This window comes from Nicotiana sylvestris, chromosome 2, assembly GCF_000393655.2.
Source record: "Nicotiana sylvestris chromosome 2, ASM39365v2, whole genome shotgun sequence".
In the NCBI taxonomy this organism is placed as follows: domain Eukaryota; kingdom Viridiplantae; phylum Streptophyta; class Magnoliopsida; order Solanales; family Solanaceae; genus Nicotiana; species Nicotiana sylvestris.
The window spans coordinates 158,981,015-158,999,789 of NC_091058.1; the positions used below are offsets into that span (position 1 = coordinate 158,981,015).

The 18,775-nt window shown below is 37.0% G+C and overlaps 1 protein-coding gene across 1 annotated transcript; it reads left to right on the top strand.

Annotated features, from left to right (window-relative positions):
* Positions 1-7,858: 7,858 nt before the first annotated feature.
* Positions 7,859-12,572, top strand: LOC104221596 (expansin-A13-like). The gene is made up of 2 exons (XM_009772669.2): positions 7,859-8,424; positions 11,945-12,572. The coding sequence occupies exons 1-2, from the start codon at positions 7,955-7,957 to the stop codon at positions 12,252-12,254; spliced, it is 780 nt and encodes a 259-aa protein (XP_009770971.1). The 5' UTR covers positions 7,859-7,954; the 3' UTR covers positions 12,255-12,572.
* Positions 12,573-18,775: the final 6,203 nt, after the last annotated feature.

Consider the following 18,775-nt stretch of genomic DNA (forward strand, 5'->3'; position numbering starts at 1 on the left):
GCGCGCCTTTAATAATTTATTTTCCTTAACTCGGGTGCACATTTATGTGACCCAAATCCAAATCTCAACCGAGTCGAGATATGCCAAACAACTACGGGTGCATTGATGTAACGTGGTTCGAGATATGTTTCCACGACGTTGCAATTCTCGTAAAATAATAACAATAAGTAAGAAAGCGGTAAAAAGATAAAATTTTGCACATAAGTTCATATTTGTATAAAATCAGATAATCAAGCCGAATATAACAGTTGAGCGACCGTGCTAGAACCACGAAACTCGGGAATGCCTAACACCTTCTCCCGGGTTAACAGAATTCCTTATCCGGATTTTCTGGTGCGCAGACTGTAATATGGAGTCATTCTTTTCCTCGATTCGGGATTAAAATTGGTGACTTGGGACACCCTAAATCTCCCAAGTGGCGACTCTGAAATAAATAAACGAATCCCGTTTCGATTGTCCTTTAATTGGAAAAAATCCCTTGTACCCTCGCGGGTATGTAAAAAGTAGGAGTGACAGTAGTAAACAGAACTCAAACACCTTAAGATGGGATCAAACACAAAATCAGTAGTCACACAGGGGGTCAAGGGATTTGGGGATACACAGACATTGACTGTAAATGTATAACCCCAACAAGGGTCTGGTTTGGACATGCACAGGAATAGTTGATGCTGGCATAATCCCAAACTAGTCGGAAAGAACATAAACACATGGAAGGGACATGGATTTGGGATTCATAAGATGGTAAGTACACAGTAAGTGATTAACAAAGCATGCTTTGAAACACACATAAGGGAATGCATTAATTTAAAGGGAAAGGGAGACATAATAGCATGCTAGTAATGTAACTCAACTGCAGGTTTCACAACAGAACCACAAGTAGAAGTAGACAATAAGAGAAGCATGTTGTTGTTGAGGCTTTAAAATTAAACTAGGACATACCAGTTAACGAAGCAAAGTGCAGAAAAAGTAAGGCAAGTAGAATTCCACAATCTAGCCTTGGCTTTCAGCCGGCTAGACAAGCAGTAGCACAAGTAGTAGAGAAAGAAGAGAGAGTTTGAATGTGTATGTATGTGTTCTGAACTAATTTGTTCGTGTCTTTAGAGAAGAGAGAGTAGAGTATTTATAGCTTTGAAAAATAGGTAGAAAATAAGGTAACAAGTAAAGGTTTAACATAAATATGGAAGTAATCACAATTAGAATCTCATTAATACAAGTACTCTCCTTTAATCAAGGAATTATAGTTCAAACGGATACTAACAGGGATAATTAAGGAAAAAAAACAGTTTGAGAAAGATTGATTTTGTACCATATAAGGGGTAGTAAAAGTATAGAGTATATAACTGAGTCTAAGTACATAATATACTTAATTTGAGGAAAGGATTCAACAAAAATGAAGCGCCACAGTAAATAAGGGAATGGAATCAATCAACTTAAACAAACGAGTAAAATTTAGGGGTTTATAAGAAAACCTTGCAATCAGACCGTAATTTAAGGAAATCAAGATCAATCAAAAGGGAGTCATGATTTTGCACTTTGTCATATAAATAGAAAAGAATGAACATGCGTATCAGACATGCAAGGTCAAACATATTGACAAAAAGAAGCAAACTAGATGAACACAAACATGCAGAAGTGACATGAGTAAACTAAGGACTACTCAAAGCATGATAATCAACAAAGTCCAGTAGTCATGGCTAACACATAGAACCAGAGTGAAAAATCAACCTAACGGGTAAAGAAGATCAAGCCAACACACAGAAACAAATAAAGAGAGTCTTTACAACTCACAGTAACAAGTGAGGAGATCTTTAAGAAATTAGGGTTTTAACAAAGTTGAGTAAAAAGGTGGTAAGAACTCAGAATCGGTCAAGATAGACAAAGAAAAGGATCTAAACATAAAGAACTCAATCGAAACAAGTATACATACAAAATAAACAAAGACAGTTTCAGAATCCTGGACAAAACCAAAAATACTTAGGGTTTTAAACACGATGAATCAGGTAGAAGAAAAAAAACATAAACAAACCGTTTAAACATAGTTAAATCATAAGACAACACTGAAAATCAGAGGAGAAGTCTTTTAAGAGCGTTTGAGAAACCCTAATCTTGAAGACGGAGAGTCACTTTGAAAAAATTCGGGAAAACCTTTGAGAAAAACACCAAGAAGTTGATAATATATGTAGATCTAAGGCAAATATGAAAGACGATGGGAAAATCTTTAAAGTTAGGGTTTCAAAGAACCTAGAAAAAGTGAGAAAACTTCGAAAAGTTACCGATCTAACCGGAAAAGTCACAGATCTTACTCGAACGGCCATGGATGGCCGGAAAATGGCATGGGAAACCATGGGACCTCTGGTTCACTTGAAGGCCTTGAAACGGTGACACATGCTCCCATAAGGCTGGTAGGTGGTGAGACCATCATGGATTCAGGCAAGGAGATGGCCGGAGAAGGTGGGTGAAGTTCATCGGAGAGGAGGGGAGGGGGGAAGCTTCTAGATAGAACCAGAGATAGATAGAGAGATGAGAGTCGGTTGAGTGAGGAAATGAGAGGGTTTGGGGGGGTCGTTTGGATTTAATTTAGGAAGGGGAAATGGGGACCGTTAATATGAATGATCGACGGTCCAGATGAATGGGGTAGGTGGGTCAGGTATAAAATTGGGTTTGGGCCTGGGTCCGGTGGGTTTTAATTGGGTTGGGGATTAGGGTCTTGATTTGGCTATAATTAGAAGCCAAATTTGGCTATAAGTTAAATAGACATTTTCCCTATTTAAATTATAAAAATAGTAAATAGTTTTCTGAAAACTAATTTAAAGGGCTAAAATGATTTATAATATATAATTAACAATTTAAAAATACAGGATCTAATTATATGCGTATAAAACATAATTAAATTTAAAAGGGCTAGTATTGCAATTATGTGCAATTTAGCTTTAAAAATACTAAATAAAATATGTAAAAATTACTTTAGCCATATTTTGGCATAAATATAGAAATTAAATAGAAGAATTATCAAAAATAATAATCTTGGAAATAATGATTGGGAATTTTATGAATAAAAAGGGAGCAAATAAATCAATTTAAATCTTTAAAATTATGAAAAAAATAATAAAAACCTTGGATATGCTTATGTATGCATATATATGTTATTTTGAAGGTATTTTAAATATTAAAAATATAGGGAAAATTGGGTATCAACAGTGGGGAATAGATTTTATGGGATCATTCCCTTTGTCCAGATGAAATAAATACATCTTGCTAGCAGTCGACTATGTGTCAAAACGGGTAGATGCCATCGCATTGCCAACAAATGATGCCATGGTGGTAGCTGCATTTGTGAAAAAGAACATATTCTCGAGGTTTAGGACTCCACGTGCCTTGATTAGTGATGAAGGGACACATTTTTGCAATTGGTTGTTGAATAACCTTCTTTTTAAATGCGAAGTCCGCCATATAGTTGCTACAACATATCATCCTCAAACAACTGGACAAGCTGAGGTGTCTAACAGAGAAATAAAGCAAATCGAGAATACGATGAGTGTGAATAGGAAGGATTGGGCTGCAAAGTTAGATGATGCCTTGTGGGCATATAAAACTGCATACAAAACGCCAATTGAGGCGTCGCCGTATAAGCTTGTTTATGGGAAGGCATGTCACTTGCCTGTTGAAATTGAACATAAAGCATATTGGGCCATTAAAATTTGAATATGGACCTTGAAGCCGTGGGTAAGAAGAGACTCTTGCAGTTGAATGAGTTAGATGAGTTCAGGTTGTACTCTTATGAAAATGCTAAGCTTTACAAAGAGAAAACAAAAGGATGGCACGACAAACGTATCAAGCCAAGTCACTTTGAGCCGGACCAACAGGTATTATTATTCAATTCTAGGCTCAAGTTGTTTCCTAGAAAGTTAAAATCGAGATGGTCAGGCCCGTTTGAGGTGGTGAGAGTCACTCTTATAGTGCAATTAAGCTGCGTGCTTTAAATGGTGATAGGAAATTATTAGTGAATGGGCACAGAGTCAAGCACTATTGGGGAGGAATAATTAATCGTGAGAAGACCAAAGTTGTACTCGCTGATGAGTAAGCGAGGCTATGTGTCGTGCCATGACGTTAAATCAAGTGCTTGTTGGGAGGTAGCCCAGCTTTACTATTTTCTTTTATTTTTATTTTTATTATAATATTTTTGTAGTTTTTGTTTTTCTTTTGTAGGATTATAAACTTAGGAAGCAAAGCCATGGGAACGGTGCAAAAATCAAGCTAGATGGTTGAGACTAAGTGTGAGATGCCCACACAAAGGATCATACCTGGGAAAAGTCTGAGTATCCCGTGAACTGCTAATACTTTGACCTTTAGCCTACCAGAGAGTCTCTTTTACCTTCTTATTATTTATTATATGCATTGAGGACATTGTAAAATTTTAAGTATGGGGTGAGGAGATTATCTGGGTGATTTTTTGTGCTATCTTAGCTTAGTTGTAGTACTCGTTCTTAGAGTAGTAGTTTTTTGCTATAAAAAAATCAGAAAATTGGGACTTTTCCCGACGATGGATCTCCTAAGAAGTTTTCTTGAGGGATTTAAGTCGAAATAAAAAGGACACAAAGATTTTCTTTGTAGGTAGTGTAGCAATTACCCCTTGGTTTTTCTTTGTGTCGTGGTTCTTTCCCAAGAGTTTTGTTTGAACCGAATATAGTTAGTTTTTTTTAGGAGTATGAGCCATTGTGCTGTGATTGGAATTGAAGCAATATCTCTTGACTTTGTTATGCTTTGAGAATAGTGAGTACTTTGGTTGTGACGCTTAGACTCAGTTTTTTACTCTTGTATAATCTTAACTTTGCTTAATTGCTTTGACTAGAGTGTCTTGATGAGTCCAATCCTGAGTGAGTTTTGTGCCATGTGTGTGTGAAGTTTGTATGTTAGTCTGTGTATTGCATTTGATGTCTAGAACTTGCCCCGTCTGTTTGCAAAGAGAATTAGTAGTTTCGGTCAGTCTAGGAAGTGATATAGGCATTTCTTTGTTGAGCCAGTTATATACTTTTATCCACCTAATTGTTATGTATCGTAGTTAACCCCTTTGAGCCTGTAATCATATTTCTTTGGCAACCACATTACAAGTCTTACCTATTTGTTTGAATTAACCATTTATTTGAACATTTTCACTTCTCATGAGCACTTGAAATTGTTATGAACTTTGTAAAAGTTAAAGTGTAGGGTGGTTGATTTGGCTTTTGAGTGAAACTAATGAAATAAGGAGAAAGGTGCACTATTTTGAAAAAGTAAGAGCCACATGAATTGAAAAAGAAAAGAAAGAAAAATAATTATATTGTTGTTAAAAATATTCCTTGAAAGTGGTAACTCTTGATGTAATTATGCTTAAAGAAGTAGGGAGTTGATGTATATTAATGTGAATGTATGGTTTGACATAAGTGTGGGGTTTTAAATGTTAAAGTGATTAGGGAGGTATAGTCACTCTTATATCAAATGTATCCTACCCGTCCCGCAGCGTACATTTCAACCAATTAAAGTCCTACTTGATCTTAGACTGAATGAGCTCGATTAGTAGAGCAGTACACTACGGGCAAACCTATGGTGCATCTTTTGTGGGATATGAATGTTATTTCTGAGAGTGAGAGAGTTCTTTCTATCTTGAGTTCCTAATTGTTCTTAAATTTTTTTGAGTGTGGAACTACTCTCTTTTGTTATGTGAGGGAACTTAATTCATAAAGGAAAGGTAATGCTTGACCTCTACGTTAGAGTAAGTGAGCGGGTTGTGAAAATGCATGGTGCTTGTGAGTCAAATCTTGAGGTGATAATGTTAAACTATTGTGCTTAGTCTATTTTAAATATTCTTGGTGTAATGAGTTAGAATGATTGTTTAAAAAGGTTGTGTCTATATAAAGTGTAGTTTGATTGCTCGAGGACGAGCAATGGTTTAAGTGTGGGGTGTTAATGGTATGCTATAATTACGTATTTTAGTCACTTATCACACTCTAATTTACTGCATTTTTATTTTGTTCGAGCTTTAGTCGCTAGTATTTTGCACTTATTGTGTGTTTTATGCCTTGTAGGAGTGATTCTGAGTTATGTAGATGTTGTGAGAAGAATTCGAGCTGTTTGGAGCTTTGAAGTCTGAGTAAAAGCCCAAAGGATTAAGCCGGGATCGTGTTCGGGGGTCGAGTATCAATTCTGGACATCAAAATTCAAGGAAGAAGCAACTACTGAAGAAATGCACTAGTGCGAGGCACTGTGCAATGCATTATAGTGCAAAGATTTGTCAGAAATTTTCAAATTTCAGAGATTGGGTTTTTTGTGGTTTGACAGGAAAAAAAAAAAGCATTAGTGTAACGCACTGGGGGACGCATGGAAAGCATTAAGTTTACAAGTTTTTCTATTTCGGTTAGGAAAGTGAGATTTCGTCTTGGCCCAACCCTACTTGGTATAAATACATGTAAAAACGTTATTTTGAGGACTTTGGACACACTTTAGACCTAGAGACACACGAGGAACATCCGGGAGCGAGGATATCTAAGATTTCTTCATCTTTTCTTAGTATTTTCAATTATCCAACACTTATAAATTTGTTTGATACTATCATGAGTGACTAAAACCCATAGTTCTGGGATTGTGATTTAGCCGTGAATATTGTTGTTTAACGTGGATTTAACCTTGATTATACTTCATCATTATATGGTTATTTCTTCATATATGTGATTAATTGCTTAATTATCTGGCCAGCAGTTAGGTTCTATTTACTATCTATGATATACTTGGGAAAATCATGTTTAGATTAGAGAAGAATTGAAGAGACCACGATCTTAAATCTGAAGAGGGGGGGGGGTGCTCATTTATGGTTAGGATAGGAATATACCTAGTCACCGTGCTTAATTAAATATTGTAATCTTAATACATTCTTAATAGATTGATTTCATAGGAATATAGACGTTAATCTTTTTTGAATAGGCGAGTAGTATTTCGGGAGAAGGCTATGAGAGCAATTGTTCGATTAATTAGCAACCATGAGTGAATTGTACGAAAGGGAGAGTTAACTAGAACATAATAGGATTGGTGAATCGATCACAACCCTGAAATATTGTCTCTACTGAATACACAACAACCGTTTTGCCGCTTGATAATTTAGTTACTACTTAGTATAGTATAATTAAACTCTTGAACTCGAATTGGCTCGACCGAATAATAATCTTGGTGAATTTAGTGGGTAGTTGATACAAGTCTCTGTGGGTACGACACTTGACTTATCATTTTATTATTGTATGACCACGTATACTTGCGTGTGTGTTTGGGAGCAACAAAAAATTTGATGTTCTTTATCTTCTTTATTTTCGGGTTTGCCTCTTTCTGAACATAACAGTATGTATTGCTACTATATAATTCTCCTATGAATAAGCGTAGCGGAGCATTTTGTGATGCTAGTAGCCTAAAATATATATATAGGTTAGTTGTACTTGTAATGGTTTATAAAAACCCAAATGTACATCGTCATGATTTTGTTTCTATGAATATAAGCGTGAAGCATTTCGTAATGCCAGCAGCCTGATAAGCACTGTGTGCCCAAAAACAAGGTAGAGATTACCGGATTTGCTTTTCATGAGAAAGGACGAGAGAATTAGAAAGAGTCAGAAAAGCCTGATGATGGGGCTTTTGGGTACACCGGAATTGAGATGGCTAAAAATTAGAAAAGCTTAAATTCAAGCATGGTCCAAGCTGAGAATTGAAAAACGCCAACTTTTAAAAGTTCAAAAAAGGAGCCAATGACCCCACTCTGCTTCACTTTACTCCAAAACTCCACTAACAGCTGCTAATGCTAGTGCTACTATTAACTTCAACAAAAATAATGTAGCTTTACCATGTTCACATTATTGATTATTTCCAGAATCCCAAGTATATTAAAATCATCGACCTCCATTGAGCAAATACTCGTTCAATTCTCACTCTCTCAGATATGCTAGTGCTACTATTCCTAGTAGCATTCACACTCTGTTCTACGACGTCGTTCGCCCATTCCCACTATAACTGGTCTCCATCTTCCACCACCACAGAGTGGCGACCAGCACGGGCCACCTACTACGCCGCCGCGGACCCACGTGACGTTGTGGGCGGCGCCTGCGGGTACGGGGATTTGGAGAGAAACGGCTACGGTAAATCCACAGCTGGTCTTAGCACTGTGCTGTTTGACAGGGGTCAGATCTGCGGTGCGTGCTTTCAAGTCAGGTGTGTGGAGGACCTGCGGTGGTGCATTCCCGGTACATCAATTATTGTGACGGCGACGAATTTTTGTGCTCCCAATTATGGGTTTGAACCAGATGGTGGGGGCCATTGTAACCCTCCTAATGCACATTTTGTGTTGCCCATTGAAGCCTTTGAGAAAATTGCTATTTGGAAAGCTTCCAATATGCCCATTCAATATCGCAGGTACGTGCAGCTAGAGTAATTTTCGCTCTCCATTTTTTTTTTTTGCATGCACCCCTGGACTAATGCGCCAGTGACTAAGGTTATTGAATAAGAAGATTGTCAAGTTTAGAGTGTTAATTATTTCCCTTCAAAAAAGTCCACGGGATCATAGGAAGGTTGCAGAGTATAAGTGTGTAACTGATAATTCTAGAGGGGTGTTTTTATACCTTTTCCCCAAGATCTACGGTAAACTTCGCAAACATTGATTATAATGACTGCGCTGATACCAAATATTAGACATTCTACACGATCCAAAGCATGTCTAGAATGTACAAGTAGCATGAAATATTTCTGCAGTTTTATGTATTTGTGGCCAAAGCTGTACTGCATTTCAATATAGAAGTATGATCCTATTTACTGAAGGATATGCATTATATGTCTCTGTGAGTTAGTTTGAATATCCATTTATATTTATATACCACTGCCTGTGGAAAAATCTATCAGTAAAATCTTCCTAGTTCCTTGTAGGAAAGAACTTAAAGTTCAGAAGCAGCGACGGGTCATACCGATAGTATTGGCACGTATTCTCGCATTCTGTTTGTAGTAGGTTTTTATGACTAACTATTGTTTTCTTTTATGGTTGGTCATCTTACAATCTTGTTGTTTTTATTCTGCTTTTATATGGCTTTTTGGTGTTGTCTCTTCTTGTCTATATTTTCACTAATGTGGTGCTTATGATTTCCTAAGCTGAGGGTCTATTGGAAACAACCTCTCTATCCTCACAAGGTAGGGGTAAGGTCTGCGTACACACTACCCTCCCTAGACCCCACGGTATGGGATAATGTTGGGTATGTTGTTGTTGTTATTGCAGTGACGAGCATTAGAAAAAGTACAGCAGCATAGAAAAGCTACATTTTAGCTTCTTGCTATTGTCTTACCTTAGCAGTTGTTGTGTGAGGCTGTGAGCAAATTATACAAAGATGAAATATTCATGCATGGTCATGATCATGACTTCTAAGGGCTGGATTTGAGCGACTGTACTCTTGGAGATATTGGGGAAGATTTGGATGAAATTTGTAGTCCAATAATTGCCAGGGAGAAGAAGCAATTTGAGAATCCGTTGCGAATGATTTTTATGGTATGTCAGGATAATCCAACAGACCCTTTAAGAGGTAGAAACCAAATTAGATATCGGAAAAGTGGAATGTTGGATGGGAATTGGGAAGAGTAAACTGTTTATAGATTACCTGCATATCATCATTAGCTAGTACTACGTTGACAAGGATAGGTAACTAGTTGAATCAGCCGTTTCCTTTCTACAAAAAACAGCTTTATTGCGCTGTTGTATATGTGTGTTTTGGAGGAAAGCTTGAGGGTATCAATCGGCAGATTACTCTATGATGTCTAGTGACTTGGCCCATACTACGAACACTTCCTTCAGCACCATTATAAATTGGCTTACTTTTATAAATCGGCAGATTACTCTATGATGTCTAGTGACTTGGCCCATACTACGAACACTTCCTTCAGCACCATTATAAATTGGCTTACTTTTATAAATTGTAGCTTCTAAAGTCAGAGTACATATGGTCATGGATTGTGATAACGCAGATTTGGAGAAATATATGTTACATGTATGCACGTACAGGAATCCGATATGAGTCCAAATTTAGAAGTCAGATTCTTCATCACCTAAATCTTTGGATTTGGGAATATGGATAAGAGTACGGGCATGAATGAGATACAACTAATATATATATGCTACGCATTCACAAAAAATTGGCCTAAATTAAGTTATGCATTGAATTAAGAAGTCATTGAATCGGAACAGAAAGTTAGTAACTTGATCTATGTAACTTAACTCCGATCGATTTCTCTTGTAGAGATGTGCTAACTGCTTTGTAAAAACCCAAAAATCGAAACAGAAATACCAGCCAACTTATCCTTCTCCGCGATAGTTGTAGTCAATGCATCCGTGTTAATTGGCCTAATCTGGTGCGTTTCCCACACGCACCCCCAAGTCATGTAGGGTAGGGTTGGCTTCATCGGGTATTATGAAGAGCTTCCATAATGTCTGGAGCATTCTCGTGTTGAAAGAGTACTATCACATTGAAATGTCAATTTGATTCCGCCCCTAATGAGGTGGAAACTTGTAACCTCTCAGGATATCTGGAAAGCATTCAAGCTGTATGATCTTTCTTTTGACATTTTGGCTCTAAAATTACATAAAAGGTCTTCAGGAATGTTTGATCGGGAAAGCTAACTTGATACGTTTAGATTCATAAGTGACTAAGTATTAACATTATGTAGAATTTCAGCAATGCATATGCCATCTGCATTATATGTTTGTGGCAAGAATTTTATGATGAGAATTCCTGCATTTGCATTCTTTAGCAACTAACATAATCTAGTACATTTCTACATCCTTATACCCTAAAAAGGAAAAGTAAAAAAGGGAAACCCCCATGCATAAGAGGACTCATTCATGTTAAAAAATATTACTGTGATAAAACTCATCTAATCATCAATACAAGTTGGTATACATTTCGAACCCCAAAAGTAGAAAAATAAATAAATATTTAAAAAACTGGATTAGGGGGTTCCCCACCTGTTGAGAGGCACTGGTTTCTATCTCTCCTTATAGTCCACATTAGCGCATTTAAATGGACTGCAAATGCCCTATCCTCAACAACTCTTACCTCTATCTTCCAGCTCCACAACAGGTCATTTGTAGTCTTAGCATTACACAGCTCATAAAAGAATTGAGCAGCATAGAGAGCAGCTATGTCGCTATCTCACAATGCACCAGCCAACAATCGACCTGCTAACCTGCCTTTTCACATATAAGGTACCAGCTGATGTGAATCTTCTTTTTTGTTCAAGTTGTCTGCTGCTAAATAAAATACCAGCGCCCACAGATAATCAACCTGTTCACCTGCCACTTCGCATATAAGGTACCAAGTGTTAAGAATCTTCCTTCTCTTCAAGTTGTCTGCTGCTAGAATAAAACACCAGGCCCCCCAACTTTTTCTGGATGTCATAGGAAGGCACCAACATGAGCAATTCTTCTGTTCCCCTTCTAATTTTACACCGTATGAAAAGATCTAACACTGAATTTACCACTTGTATGAGCTATCCACCTTCAAGAGTCTCTTCTCTCCATGTAATATTTGGTGTCCATCCACTTCTTGTCTCGTGACAGTTCTTCCTTAGATTTAAATCCCAACAAGACACCATATACAGTCAAACATCTCTATAACACCCTTGTTTGTTCCGAATATTTTTGGATGTTATAGCGAAGTGTTGTTATATAGAACATATATTATAACATAACATGAAATCGGTCCCAGAAAAGCTTGGTTTTTATAGTGAAGTGTTGTTATATAGAGATGCTGTTATAGAGAGGTATGACTGTATGTGCCAGTTTTTGTTTATTTTCCTTGTTTTTGGGAAGTGCTATTTTGTGGTAATACTTTAGTTCTTTCTGTTTTGAACAGTCAGTTTATGGATATATGACGGTTTTCTTCATAATTTCCAACAGAATAAAGTGCAGAAAGGAAGGAGGAGTTCGGTTCACTCTCGATGGTGCTGGAATATTCTTGTCAGTTCTAATCAGTAATGTTGCAGGTGCAGGTGATATAGTGGCAGCAAAAATTAAGGGTTCCAGAACAGGATGGCTTTCTATGGGTAGGAATTGGGGCCAAAACTGGCACATCAATGCTGATCTGAAGAATCAGCCACTTTCTTTTGAGATTACTAGTAGTGATGGAGTCACATTGACATCTTACAATGTTGCTCCCAAGAACTGGAATTTTGGTCAGACCTTTCAAGGCAAGCAGTTTGAAACATAAACGTCCACTAGAATTATATCTGTTGCTGAGCTTAGGATTGGTTGAAATTGGGTGGCAATGTCAAGGCACTTTTGTGCTTGTTCATGTTGGGCAAGCGACTGCCATATTAATATCAAGAGTGCAAAGCTGTGCACGGCGGATGTGGTGTAATAGATATGGTTCATCCGAACCCAATAGCTTTAGCTCTGACCTTGTACATGCATTAAAAGATTCACTATATTAATGCATATAATAGATTTCAAACCCAGTTACTCAAATGGACTATTGTAAAGTTCGAACTCGAGCCCATAAAGTTCAAATCCTAGTTTTGCCTGTCAAGTTGTGTGATGTCAAGTTGTGTGATTACTGTTGTATGTTATTTATAGAATCTGAGATCTATCCTCATAAACTCAGATTCATACACATGCAATTGAAGAATTAACAAATTGGACAATATCATAGAGAGAAAAAGTAGAGAGAAGGAGGAGAAGAACTAATCTTTGTATTAACTATCTTTTGGAAGAAATAATGTTAACCAATATAACCACTTCACATTGGTTAGGGGAGAAGGTATGTGAAATGACAAAATTATCCCTCTCTTAATACACCAAACTATACACTAAACTACCCCTCACTCAATACTCCCCCTCAAGTTGGTGGGTGAAAGACATCAAACACACCAAGCTTGGATAAGAGAAGTTGATGTTGAGCAGCAGGTAAGCCTTTGGTCAGTAGGTCGGCAAGCTGTTGAGCAGAAGAAATATGGTGAGGAAGAATGAGCCCAGACTTGATTTTTTCATGCACAAAATGACAATCAAGCTCAATGTGCTTAGTGCGTTCGTGGAAAATGGGATTGCTAGCAATTTGGATAGCTGCCTTTTTATCACGGAACAAGGACACATGTTGGGATATAGTGAGTCCCAACTCCTGTAATAGACCAACAACCCTAGTGACTTCAGCTACTGCTGTTGTCATGCTCTTATATTCAGCTTTTGCGGAGTTCCTGCTTACAGTATGGTGCTTTTTAGACTTCCAAGAAATGAGTGCCTCACCTAACTTGACAACATATCCAGTGACTGACCTCCTTGTGTTAGGGCAGGAAGCCCAATCTGAGTCACAATAGGCAATCAAATTAGTAATAGGACCAGTAAGTAATAACACACGCAAGCCTGGACAACTTTTGAGATATTTAATCACTCTAAAGGCTGCCTCCAAGTGTGATTGTTTAGGTTGCTGCATGAACTGGCTTAAGCTCTGAACTGCAAAGCTAATATCTGGTCCAGTGATGGTAAGGTAAAGGAGCTTTCCAATTAACTGTTGATATGTTGTGGCATCTTCAAACTCTAAATCATCAGTATTTCCTACATGAGCATCATAATCAACAGTGGTCAAGTTTTGATTAAGTTCCAAAGGTGTTTTAGCAGGTTTAAATCCACTCAAGCCAACTTGAGAAATAAGCTCCAAGGCATACTTTCTTTGGTTAAGTAATGTTCCCTTTTTGGATCTCAGCACTTCAACACCAAGAAAGTATCTCAACTCCCCAAGGCCCTTTACCTTAAATCGATTGTGTAGGGTCATTTTTGCATCTTCTATCAGTGTTTGATGACTACCAGTAATTAGCAAATCATCCACATAGATGAGAATGACTACTAGACCATCTCCTTGTTTTTTGGTAAATAAAGAATGATCAAATGCACTTTGATTATATCCACTCTCTATCAAAGCTTCAGTAAGCTTAATATTCCATTGTCTAAAGGCTTGTTTGAGTCCATATAAAGATTTCAGATGTCTACATACTTTGGTCTCCCCATGTTTGATAAACCCTTGGGGTAAACTCATGTAGACTTCTTCATATAAAACTCCTTGTAGAAAGGCATTATTAATATCCATTTGGTATAAGGCCAACCTTTAGAAGTGGCTATACTGATAACAAGTCTCACTATGACCATTTTGGCAACAGATGAAAAAGTATCATGATAATCAAGTCCTTCTTTTTGATTGTATCCTTTTGCAACCAAACGAGTCTTGAATCTTTCTACCTCTCTATTTGCTTTGTACTTGACTTTGTACACCTATTTAGATCAAATGGCTTGCTTCCCTATAGGTAAATCAACCAGTTCCCAAGTCTTATTATCTTCAAGTGCTTGTATCTCCTGATGCATGGCTTCAACCCATCTGTCATCCTGAACTGCCTCCTTAAAGGAGTTAGGTTCAATGCAAGCTGAAAAAGCCTTCAAATAGGACTGCTATCTTGTTGTTAGATTCCCATACTATAGCCCTTTGGACAATGGATAAAGGCACTGGGTGGCAGTATTCTTTGTTGTCACATAATCCTTCAGCCAAATGGGAGGTTTGGATATTCTTCCTCCTTTTCTAACATTATGAGCTATTTTATGAACTGATGGCTGTTGAGTGGAAGTTTCTGATGGTTGTGGTGGAATTGTTGTGTCATTTAAACTGTCTTGTGAAGTGTCTGCAACTGGTGTCAATGTTTCTCTTGAGATTGCATCAGGTGATATAGCAATATGATTCTCATGAGCTTCTGGCAAAATTTCAGTATGTGTCCCTTGCTCCTGAGCATCATCATCATCAAGTTAACTTGCTGATTCAACATGTGTCACTTGCTCCTGGGCATCATCATCACCAAGTTGACTTGCTGATTCTTGTTCAATACTAGGCTGAGCTGATTGCGCTACCAGCTCTAACTGTTTGAGAAATAATCACCAGAATCCAGTGCAGCATTCTTGAATGAAAACACATCTTCCCTAAAGCTCATATCCCTGCTGACCAGAAAGACTTTCCTTTTTAGATCATAAAGCTTGTAGCCCTTTTGGGTTGTTGAGTATCCCACCAATATACTTCTGTTTACTCTTGGACTAAATTTATCTCCTTTTGGGAGGTTGCTAGCATAACAGAGATAATCAAATAGCTTAAGGTGATTTATGTCAGGTGGCTTATTGTATAAAAGCACATGAGGTGACTTTCCTTTTAAAACAGAAGTAGGCCATTTGTTAAGCAGATACACAACAGTCTTTATACACTCTCCCCGAAACTTGTTAGGAATTGAACTTTAGAACTTCATAGCTCTAGCTACTTCCATAATGTGTCTATGATTTCTCTCTACTACCCTATTCTGTTGAGGTGTGTAAGGACAACTACTCTGGTGAACAATTCATAATGAAGAAAACAGTTCATTGCAGCTAGAATTGAAGAATTCAGTGCCATTATCATATCTCAATGTTTTGACAGTCACACCAAATTGATTTTTAACCATTGAAAAGAAGCTCTTCAATACAACTATTACTTCAATCTTTGATTGCAACAAACATATCCAAATGAATCTACTGTAATCATCTACCACTGTAACAAAGTAGTGTTTCCTGCCATATGTAGGTATTCTATGAGGTCCACATACATCTATATGAATAAGTTGGAAAATACTAATAGCATTATTACTACTAGATGGAAATTTTAGCCTGCTCTGCTTAGCCAAGGGGCATATATCACAATTATGATGCACTCTACTATCCACTGAATTTCTCAACTATTGGATATGCTGCATTGCCTTTATTGAAGGATGTCCTAGTCTCATGTGCCATAGGGCTGAGTTATTTGTACTATTGCTGCTGTAGGTATTGATCTCATCTGCAAAAGGTACAGTCCACATAACCTTACCAATTCCCATCACCTTTCCATTGTAAAGACCTTGCAGCACACAGAAGTCAGGGAAGAACATTGCAATACAACTCATTTCCTTCGTCAGTTTTGAAACATACAATAAGTTGAACTTAAAGTCAGGAACATGTAAAACATCCTTCAAAACTTCATTGTCCAATATAGAGACACTTCCTATATGGGTTACTTTGCACTTATTCCCTGTTGGCACTTGCACTCCACTATTATTGTGTGAACTACAATCCTTAATATCATGCATGATCTCCTTATGAAAGGTAATATGATATGAAGCACCTGAGTCTAATATCCAGTCACAATCAAAGGCATTTGATAACAATGCATTTATACCTGCCATAAGCAAGGGACAGTCACCTGTGTCTTGTTTATTCAGAAGGTTTAGTGGTTGCTTGTATTGATCCTCCGTGAAGAAGTTCCCATGTGTGTGCTAAGTGTTTGATGTATTCCTTGTCTCAGCAGCAACAACATTAGCATAAGGTTTGACTCCTTGTATCTGTGCTTTCTTCTTACTCTTGAAATTCGGAGGATACCCTATGGTTTTATAACAGTTCTACTTCAAGTGACCTTTGTAGCCGCAAAATTCACAAATCAACCCTGGTTCCTTTGCTTTGAATCCCTGATTGAATGTCTTATTTTCCAGCTAGCATGGTCAAAACCTCACTATTAGATTCTCATGTTCCGAGGGTTCTTTGGCTCTCTTCTTGTATAACCAAGCATATGCCCGATTGACTGCCAATACAGGTGTTTTGAGTAACATCTGGCTCCTCACATGGATATAACTTTCATTTAGGCCAACTAAAAACTGTAAAAGTCTCAGATTTTAGAATTGTTCAATGAAAGGCCTTGTTTCCTCACAATCACACCAAGGTCCTGTCACTAACAAGTCCATTTCATCCCAAAGATCCTTCATTTTGGAGTAGTAAACAGTGACTGAATCTGCGCCTTGAGTCAATGATCCTATCATCTTCCACAGCCGATAAGTTTGAGTTAAATTTGATTTGTCAAATCGTTCCTTAAACTCGCTCCAAACCTTTGTCGCATTTGATTCATAAATGATGCTAGGTTGCAATTTCACCGCTACTGTTTTTCCTATCCACAACAGCACCACTGCATTGCATCTTTTCCATTGATTTGCTAATTCATCTTTGAATGAGTCTTTTACACAAGTTCCTTCTATGAACCCTAATTTGTTCTTCACCAACAGTGTTCTTCGCATAACTCGACTTCACATACCATAATTTTCTGGACCTGTGAATTTTATGTCGATCAATGCCACACCAGGTGTGTCTGATTCTCTCAAGTACAAAGGATGATTGTGATCTATTCGAGGAATTTCAATTTCTGGTTCTTCCATGGCCGCTCAGCTTCAGCAATAGCTTTCTATTGAAACACTGAAAATTTTGGTCCTAAATCTCAATCGATCGCTCTGATACCATGATAGAATCTGAGATCTTTCTCACAAACTCAAACTCATACACATGCAATTGAAGAATTAACAAATTGGACAATATCGTAGAGAGAAAAAGTAGAGAGACGGAGGAGAAGAACTAATCTCTGTATTAACTATCTTTTGGAAGATACAATGTTAACTAATATTACCTTCACGGCTCACTCAATAGTTATTATCTGAATTGTCATTAGAGAAGGTAATGCCACTTGAAAGAAATAGAACTCTGATTTTGCAAAAACTGGATGAAATCTGAAAGGGTTACACGAAAGCAAACACTTTATAGTCCTACTAAATACAAATATTAGACTTTCCTATTTACCTCGTTTGTTTTAGTTTCAGTGTAAACATTATCTTACTTACCTTCTTAGTAGCTATAGAGAAATTAATAAAAAATAATCAAATTTAATCGTGTAACTACACAAAAATCTTGCATCAGATAAGCAAGTAACTACTCCATATTGAAGTACAGCTGGAAGATCAATCAAATAAGAAGCACGTATGTATTATTATGCAAAGAAAGTAAACTAATAAAACATATATGAACAGACTAAAATCTCGTTGCCAAATGACAACGAATTTTACTAATTTACTTGGCTAATAATTTAGTACTATTTAGTATTTACTATAGGTAAATGTATATAAAACACCTGAAGACTGTCATATAGGCAAACGACAGAATCACAAATTAAATTAATGGGTTCAATCTATACTTTTTAAATTATAAGTTCAAATTTTAAAATTTGTTGATTTTTGTGTTTTTTACACACATAGGTGAAAGCTCCACCGCCACTACACATACGTTAGATAAAAGTGTTGTGTTAAACTCTATCAAAATTATTGTCGGACTGATTGCAAATACTAGATAAAAATAGTATGGGCTAGCCAGTTTTCGGACTGATCATTCAAAAATAGTCAGTATTTGCAAAGTCATTGAAAAATAGCAACTATTTTGCTGCAACACGGAAAGTTCCAGCATAATATACTGGAGATCGGTGTACCTGTGTATGAACTTCCAACATATTATGCTGGAGCTCCAACACACAAAAAGTTCCAGTATAATATACTGGAGATTAGAGCACCGGTATATTATCTCTAGTATATTATGCTGGACCAGTATATTATATTGGAGTATTTTTTCGGATTTTGAACAGTTTCGTTCAGATTTATCTTTACATTAAAAGTGGCTAAATTTCGATTACTTTTGAAACGGTGGCTATTTTTGAATGACCACTTATAAATCTGACTATTTTTTAATTTCTCTCACCTCAAAGAAAGTATTAATAATACAATAATAACAATAACAATTACTGCCCTTCAGCCCAAAACCAATTGGAATCGGCTATATGGAAGTATCAAAAAATATTTGAAGAATTACAACAAGGTACAAATCAATGTTACC

Bases quoted from the DNA above. Each gene is read 5' to 3' on its own strand.
- LOC104221596 (XM_009772669.2), top strand. From the start codon at position 7,955: ATGCTAGTGCTACTATTCCTAGTAGCATTCACACTCTGTTCTACGACG. The intron at 8,425-11,944 runs GTACGTGCAGCT...AATTTCCAACAG, and splicing joins ATGCCCATTCAATATCGCAG to AATAAAGTGCAGAAAGGAAG.